General features: G+C 42.9%; 1 protein-coding gene across 4 annotated transcripts in view; it reads left to right on the forward strand.

Annotated features, from left to right (window-relative positions):
* Nucleotides 1-9,183, forward strand: part of LOC106575104 (partitioning defective 3 homolog B) — a 188,408-nt gene that overhangs the window by 103,537 nt on the left and 75,688 nt on the right. For all 4 annotated transcript variants that reach the window (XM_014151297.2, XM_045698766.1, XM_014151298.2 and 1 more), the window contains 2 exons: nt 2,692-2,851; nt 7,526-7,661. In XM_014151297.2, the coding sequence (XP_014006772.2) occupies nt 2,692-2,851; nt 7,526-7,661 (296 nt within the window). The remainder of the gene's footprint in view (nt 1-2,691; nt 2,852-7,525; nt 7,662-9,183) is intronic.

The following is a 9,183-nucleotide window of genomic DNA, read 5'->3' on the forward strand; positions in this document are numbered from 1 at the left end:
AAATAAAAGCTGAAATAAATCATTCTCTACTATTATTCTGACATTTCACATTCCTAAAAGAAAGTGGTGATCCTAACTGACTTAAGAAAGGACATTTTACGAGTAATAAATGTCAGGAATTGTGAAAAACTGAGTTTAAATGTACTTGGCTAAGGTGTATGTAAACTTCAGACTTCAACTGTATTTATACCTTGTCAGAAATGCCATGATCATCTAGCCCATGTCACTTTAAAAAAGTTTATTTCTGTTTTTTTAGATAGTAGATATTGTTGTAATTTTTTTTGTCACTCAAATATTAAGAGCAGTGTGCGGTTTCCTTTTTCCCTCACTCAAATATTACAAATACACATAAGACAATTTCTTTGCACCCCATGACAAAATGTGTAGAATTGCAGGAAATACGCTTTAAACCTGCAAAATGATCTCCACCAACAAGAGGGGAGTGAACAGTTTGTGCCATTAACAGTGCTTGTGCCCATAGAAATAGACGTGTCACGTGCGCACGGGTGGCGCGGGATGTTCCCCAATGCTGGGAGGGGGGGCCCCCCCGAGTGAAAAAGTTTCCATCTTGGGTTATCACAACAGCCACTCAGAAGCATTGTGAACCATGACGGGGTAGCTATTAGTGAAAGAAGAAAGACTAGAAAAAATGAACTATTACGGTGTTAATGTCTGATGGTAGGGTATAATGGAGGGGCAGGGTGGAGAATGAGATGAGACAGCAAGGGGTTATGGGATTAAATGGGTGTGACCAATGACCCTCCCCTTTTGTGTCCTCCTGTCAGTCTCTCCTTGGCCACAGCCCTTCTGGATGTCAGTCTTAAGAAATTGCCATGGAAAATTGTGTGTGTGGGTGCTCCCTCAAAGCCTGTTGAAAAATTGTATAACTGCTAGTGCAGTTCTCACTGCAAATCTCCGTAGGCCTCAGCCTATGTTCACTCAGCAATCTACACACACACACACACACACACACACATACTCACACTAGGTCTAATCTTATCAGACAACGAGACCCCAAGATGAAAGCCCAAAGCCTTGAGGGTAGCTCCAGGACCCCCACCTCTCTCTAACCCTACCAACTCAGAGGGGTGTTCCTCAATATCCTCATTGTGTTGACCAGCAGGTTCTTATTGTTCTGTGGATTAGGACGTGAGCTCCACTCTGGCTGCTTTGATGGCTCTGCCTGGCTGTCACAGACCCTTGAAACAATTGGGTGGATAGACGGAGCGGTACCATGTGGGTGTTGGGTGTGTGTGAGCTATTCTGACTGATGAAGATGTGTGTGACAGTAATACATGTAAAGAGCCGTGGTTCCCGCTAATGATACCATTGGGAACGTGTGTGTGTGACTGCACGCAGGAACAAAAGCACAACGGACACCCCCCCCCAAAGCCAAACTCACACACTGCTACCGAACGCACACAATGAAAATCCCCTTTGATATGAGGATGATGGCCTAATGAAAGGAGTTAGCACATAGAGACGGTGAACGCGTTACGCCACTACTGCTCATTACGTATAATGTGACAATGATGCAAAGCCCATAGCCACACACCCACAGAGTTAGAGAGAGACAGGTTGTGGGTGATTTTGTGTCTGTCCATTTATTTGTGTGTGTGTACGCCTGTGTGTGTGACGGCTGTAGATCCCACCACACGTCGCTCTCAAAGGAGAGGCTTTCATCTTTTATCTACAGTATGTCTCACTCTGCCACCAGCCCTCTCTATCTGTCCGTGTGCATCCCAAATGGCATCCTATTCCCAACGTAGTGCGCTACTTTTGACCAAGGCCCATAGGGTGCCATTTGGGATGCAGCTTCTATCTGCTTCTCCATCTGCTCCTCTGTGGCGGTGGAGACTGTCCGATAACATGCCTGTCGTCAGCATGAGGGATTAACGGAATTACTTCATTTCCAACCCTCAACCAAACAGCGAGTCTTAGTGGTGCTACTGTCCTCTTACTGATGAAGCACACTCAAACACAATGTAAGCCAATGGGAAGCTGTCTGTTATGATTTCAGTATGAAATGGGTAGAGTTGGTGTACAGTGCATTAGGTAGAGTTGGTGTACAGTGCGTTGATACTGTGCAGTAGCCGTTTTAGACGCTGATACTGTACACATGCGAGCCAGTGCATGCTACTGCCAGATAAGCTTGAAAATCAATAGACTCAATAAGTGATTTGATTACTTCCTGAGGTCTCCCATGAGCATGAGGAAGATTCAGACTGAAGTCAATGGAAGAGTGGCACATTCTTATTCACTGGTGTGTTCAGGGTCTCGGTTTTCCAGCTTCTCTGATGCTAGCCCTCTGGCTCGAACGGAAATAGAATGATAGTGGGTAAGCGGCTACTGTGTCTCCAACTGTAGTCATAGATATAGTGCTCTGATACTCAAAGATATTCTATGATCGTAAGTACACTTCAACACAACATATGTGCATCTATACTATGCACTTATTTTCCCCATAACTTTTCAATTAAGAAACACATATTTTTCTCACTCAATGATTTAATGTCCAGTGTCATCCTTCGCATATTTTACATGTACCTCTCACATGAAAACCTAAAAACACATTCAATGTGCATCCAATGTAGGAAAAACTCTGGGCCATTCCAAATCAAGTGATGAGGAAAAATTCTAGGCACTAATGCAATTCACTGACCTCTGCTCCTCTCCCCCTGGCTGTGACAGGAGAGCCAAGAGGCGGCTAGCCACCAGGTCCTAGATGGCCCCTCCAGAACCCCAGCTCAAGCTGCAGCCCTGGAATCCCACCACCACAGCAACGGTCCCAGCCCCCAGCCGCCCAGCCAGCCGCCCATGGTCCCCAACAACATCTACTCCAGCTTTAGAGGTGAGAGGACACAATAGGGCCTGAACTAGAGAAGAGATGGACACTCTCATACTGGTGCTTGACTTACACACATACACACACAGATGAATATAGTATGCACACACAGTCACACACACACACACACACACGCAAACATTCACACTTGCCTTTAAGACGCTGTACAATGTTGTTTTTTTTAAATCACAGCAGTTATATACACTGAACAAAAATATAAACGCAACATGTAAAGTGTTGGTCCCATGTTTCATGAGCTGAAATGTTCCATACCCACAAATTTCTTTTACATTTTGTGCACAAATTTGTTTACATCCATGTTAGTGAGCATTTCTCCTTTACCAAGATAATCCATCCACCTGACAGGTGTGGCATATCAAGAATCTGATTAAACAGCTTGATCATTGCACAGGTGCACCTTGTGCTGGGGAAAATAAAAGGCCACTCTAAAATGTCCAGTTTTGTCACGAAACACAATCCTACATATGGATCAAGTTTTGAAGGAGATTGCAATTGGCATGCTGACTGCAGGAATGCCCACCAGAGCTATTGCCAGATAATTGAATGTTAATTTCTCTACCATAAGCTGCCTCTGTCGTTTTAGAGAATTTGGCTGTATGTTCAACCGGCCTCACAACCGCAGACCACGTGTATGCGTCATGTGGGCGAGTGGTTTGCTGATTTAAACTTTGAACAAGGTGCCCCATGGTGGCGGTGGGGTTATGGTTATGGGTAGGCATAAACTACGGACAATGAACAAAATTGCATTGTATCAATGGCAATTTGAATGCACAGAGATACTGTGTGTGTGTGTGTGTGTGTGTGTGTGTGTACATTATATATACACTACCACTACTAATGTTGTAAATTACTATTGTAGCTGGAAACGGCAGATTTTCTATGGAATATCTACATAGGCGTACAGAGGCCCATTATCAGCAACCATCACTCCTGTGTTCCAATGGCACGTTGTGTTAGATAATCCAAGTTTATAATTTTAAAAGGCTAATAAATCATTAGGAAACCCTTTTGCAATTATGTTAGCGCAGCTGAAAACTGTTCTGATTAAAGAAACAATAAAACTGGCCTTCTTTAGACTAGTTAAGTATCTGGAGCATCAGCATTTGTGGATTCGATTACAGGCTCAAAATGGCCAGAAACAAAGCACTTTCTTCTCAGACTTGTCAGTCTATTCTTGTTCTGAGAAATGAAGGCAAGTCCATGCGAGTAATAGCCAAGAAACTGAAGATCTCATACAACGCTGTGTACTACTCCCTTCACAGAACAGCGCAAACTGGCTCTAACCAGAATAGAAAGAGTGGGAGGCCTCGGTGCACAACTGAGCAAGAGGACAAGTACATTAGAGTTTAGTTTGAGAAACAGACGCCTCACAACTGGTAGCTTCATTAAATAGTACCCGTAAAACACCAGTCTCAACATCAACAATAAAGAGGCATCTCCGAGATGCTGGCCTTCTAGGCAGAGTTGCAAAGAAAAAGCCATATCTCAGACTGGCCAATAAAAAGAAAATATTAAAATGGGCAAAAGAACACATACACTGGACAGAGGAAGATTGGAAAAAAGTGTTATGGACAGACTAATCTAAGTTTGAGGTGTTCGGATCACAAAGAAGAACATTCGCGTGACATTGAAAAAAATGAAAATATGCTGGAGGACTGCTTGACGCCATCTGTCAAGCATGGTGCAGGCAATGTGATGGTCTGGGGGTGCTTTGGTGGTGGTAAAGTGGGAGATTTGTACAGAGTAAAAGTGATTGTGAAGGAAGGAAGGCTATCACTCCATTTTGCAATGCCATGCCATACCCTGTGGACGGCGCTTAACTGGAGCCAATTTCCTCCTACAACAGGACAATGACCCAAAGCACAGCTCCAAACTATGCAATAACTATTTAGGGAAGAAGCAGTAAGCTGGTATTCTGTCTATAATGGAGTGGCCAGCACAGTCACCGGATCTCAACCCTATTGAGCTGTTGTGGGAGCAGCTTGCCCGTATGTTACGTAAGAAGTGCCCATCAAGCCAATCCAACTTGTGGAATTTTATATTTGAGATTCTTCAAAGTAGCCACCCTTTGCCTTGATGACAGCTTTGCACACACTCTTGGCATTGTCTCAACCAGCTTCATGAGGTAATCACCTGGAATGCATTTCAATTAACATGTGTGCCTTGTTAATTTGTGGAATTTATTTTCTTCTTAATGCGTTTGAGCCAATCAGTTGTGTTGTGTCAAGGTAGGGGTGGTATACAGAAAATGGCCTTATTTGGTAAAAGACCAAGTCCATACTATGGCAAGAACAGCTCAAATAAGCAAAGAGAACCAACGGTTCATTATTTTAAGACATGAAGGTTAGTCAATATGGAACATTTCAAGAACTTTGAAAGTTTCTTCAAGTGCAGTCGCAAAAACCATCAAGCACCGCCACAGGAAAGGAAGACCCAGAGTTACCTCTGCTGCAAAGGATAAGTTCATTAGAGTTACCAGCCTCAAATTACAGCCCAAATAAACGCTTTACAGAGTTCAAGTAACCAACACATCAACAGTTCAGAGGAGACTGCATGAATCAAGCCTTCATGGTTGAATTGCTGCAAAGAAACCACTACTAAAGGACACCAATAAGAAGAAGAGACTTGCATGGGCCAAGAAACAATGGACCGCTGGAAATCTGCTTTGGTCTGATGAGTCTAAATTTGAGATTTTGTGTTCCAACTGCCGTGTCTTTGTGAGACGCAGAGTAGGTGAACGGATGACCTCCGCATGTGTGGTTCCCACCGTGAAGCATGGAGGTGTGATGGTGTGCGGGGGCTTTGCTGGTGATACTGTCAGTGATTTATTTTGAATTCAAGGCACACTTAACCAGCATGGCTACCACAGCATACTGCAGCGATACACCATCCCATCTGGTTTGCGCTTAGTGGGACTATAATTTGTTTTTCAGCAGGACAATCACCCAACACACCTCCAGGCTGTGTAAGGGCTATTTGACCAAGAAGAAGAGTGATGGAGTGCTGCATCAGATGACCTGGCCTCCACAATCACCCGACCTCAACCCAATTGAGATGGTTTGGGATGAGTTGGACATCAAAGTGAAGGAAAAGCAGCCAACAAGTGCTCAGCATATGTGGGAACTCCTTCAAGACTGTTGGGAAAGCATTCCAGGTGAAGCTGGTTGAGAGAATGCCAAGCGTGTGCAAAGCTGTCATCAAGGCAAAGGGTGGTTACTTTGAACAATCTCAAATATATAAAATATTTTGATTTGTTTAACACTTTTTTTTGTTACTACAATGTTCCATATGTGTTATTTCATAGTTTTTGATGTCTTCACTATTATTCTACAATGTAGAAAATGGTACAAATGAAGAGAAACCCTGCAATGAGTAGGTGTGACCAAACTTTTGACTGTGTATTTATATCATCACAGCTTTGAACCACCACATCTCCTCATGACCAACCACATACTACAAACATTATGCCTGCTGTTTGTAAATGTACCATGTCCTACATATTCCAACCGACTCCATTTCACTTTTATACTTAACTTCATCAGCGCCTATTTATAGCGAGGGGGGTGACTCATTAGCCATGTTTTTCCCTGTACGTATCTCCCTCGCGTTCATGTGCAAAGTTCTGACCTTGGAATCATTATGCTGATGAAATGGCTCCTAAGTGGGCCGGATTTGCATACGGACTATTGTGCGAGCAGCAGAAGAGAGGACTACAAACTGTTTTACATTTATTCTTTGGCTTTTTTTCTTTACTTCCCCAGAGAGTGCAGGAAGCCCACACAAAGCCTGTGCTTTCAGAGGGAACAGTTTGGAAATAGAAATACAGAAGTTACTTTTTGCCTTGGCAGTGTACGAGGTATTGTCATGTGGAGTAGTACCTAGTGGAAATGCTCACAACATTATATGGGCTTAGCTTTATCCACTGAAATTCACGTACTCCTCAATTTGACACACTTTCTACATATCGCTGTAGCTTGTCTCTCTCCTAATGTAACTGACTTAGGGGGGTGTTTGTGTGCTGTGTTTGTGTGTGTTCTGTACATGTTTCATGAGGCGTACAGAGTTGTGTGTGTGCGCGCGCAGTTGGAAATCCATCCCTCAATACTGTTTGGCTCCGTCAGATGATTGAGTGTGTGTATCACTGTCCTAGGCAGGCAGTCTTACAGACAGCTAGCATTGACACAACTTCCAACGCAATGGCTGTATACCAAATGGCACCCATCGGGCTCAGAAGTATTGCACTATATAGGTAATAGGGTACCATTTGGGACATATCCAATGCCCCCGGTCTCAGTGGCCCTTCATGAAAGTGATGACTGCTTTATCTCTAGCCAGAGGAAGATATATATTTTTCCTCTTATAACAGGACTATCACGTTTGCCACATGTGATCCTGCATTTACATGGCATAGACCTTCTTCATGAGTCTGAGATTTCATGTGTGCTTGACACGGTAGTATTAGAGTAGAAGTTGCCTGTCAGCACTGATCTAGGTTCAGCTTAACCACCCTCAATCCTAACTGTAGTCTTTAGGGCGATAGCCTCAAAACTGACCTTAGATGAAACACTCCATCCTACTCTATTAAAGGCGCTAGTCACTGGTGGAATTTCTGATTGTGTGTCTGTCTGTGCTGTTTGTCCCTATCCTCTCCCAATCCAGCTCCTCCCACTAATGGTGGCCACGCCCATTACGAGCAAGAGGAGGAGATGGAGGAGGATTTCCCCTCGCCGCCTTCGCCTGGCTCCGTGGAGGAGATGAACGCTAAACTCCAATACACAACACAACCGCACCGGAGGTAATTACACTGTGGCCCTGTTTGAATTCCAGACCAGGTCAAAAGTAGTGCGCTACATGGGGAATAGATTGCGATATTAGGACGTATTCCTTAGAGTTCCTTTAAAATTAGACATTGGTCATATTCATTTATGTACATCGTAGCAAAACTTTCTGCAATGGAAAATGAAAACAAACATTTCTTATTGGACAAAGATCGGTCCAAGGTATGTCCCTCTGAACGGGGTATGGTAGTAGGTGCCGGGCGCACCGGTTTGTGTCAAGAACTGCAGCGTTGCTGGGTTTTTCATACTCAACAGTTTCCCGTGTGTATCAAGAATGATCTACCACCCAAAGGACATCCAGCCAACTTGACACAACTGTGGGAAGATTGGGCCAGCATTCAACGTGGGCCAGCATTCCTGTGGAACGCTTTTGACACATTGTAGAGTCCATTCCCCAACAAATTGATGCTGTTCTGCTTGCAAATAGAGGGGTGCAACTCAATATTAGGAAGCTGTTCCTAATGTTTGGAATAGTCAGTGTATTTAGCTTATGCTGGTGGACGCTGATATTCGGGATCATATTTATAGTTATTATACCAGTAAATTAGTATTCTTGGGGGAAAAAATGAACGTTGTAAACACGCTGAAAAGTCACATTTGTTGTCACCCAAGGACACATTTGTTTTTTACAAAGCTATTTCACTATCATTATGGATAATGAGTTATGAATAATGTTGAGTGAGAAAGTTAGAGGATCTAAGGGAAAGTCAGTTAAGAATAAATTCTTATTTACAAAGACAGCCTTTCGGTTACTGGTTGTTTAAATACACCCACCCCATTTTGATCTTTTGATATTGGTAATTTTGAGTAAATGTATTAAACTAAGTGAATTTGTCCAAAATGCTTATGACACCTTCAAATAGGGAGGACTAGATACGTAAAGTGATTTCATTTCTAAACGGCAAACAGTTATGTACTTTCGCCTCGTATACTGTAAAACATTTTACCTGAAGTGAAATATTATCTTGTGTAGCACCCTGTATTTTCGACATATTCAACAGCGTTTAAGAAATATTATTACCTTCAACAGTGTTATCTTGTGATCAAGCCATCAATGCCATCAATGGGGCGGCAGCATAGCCTAGTGGTTAGAGCGTTGGACTAGTAACCGAAAGGTTGCAAGATCGAATCCCCGAGCTGACAAGGTACAAATCTGTCGCTCTGCCCCTGTTCCTAGTCCGTCATTGAAAATAAGAATGTGTTCTTAACTGACTTGCCTAGTAAAATAAAATAAATGTTTTGGTGTCGTAAAAATGTATCTAACATTTTTACGACACCAATAATAACAAAACATTTATTTTATTTTACTAGGCAAGTCAGTTAAGAACAAATTCTTATTTTCAATGACGGACTAGGAACAGGGGCAGAGCGACAGATTTGTACCTTGTCAGCTCGGGGATTCGATCTTGCAACCTTTCGGTCAGAAATTCAACATGTTTGACATTTTAGTGGAAATACTACTACTATCAGCTTTTTGAT

The sequence above is a fragment of the Salmo salar genome, chromosome ssa17, assembly GCF_905237065.1.
Source record: "Salmo salar chromosome ssa17, Ssal_v3.1, whole genome shotgun sequence".
Lineage (NCBI taxonomy): Eukaryota > Metazoa > Chordata > Actinopteri > Salmoniformes > Salmonidae > Salmo > Salmo salar.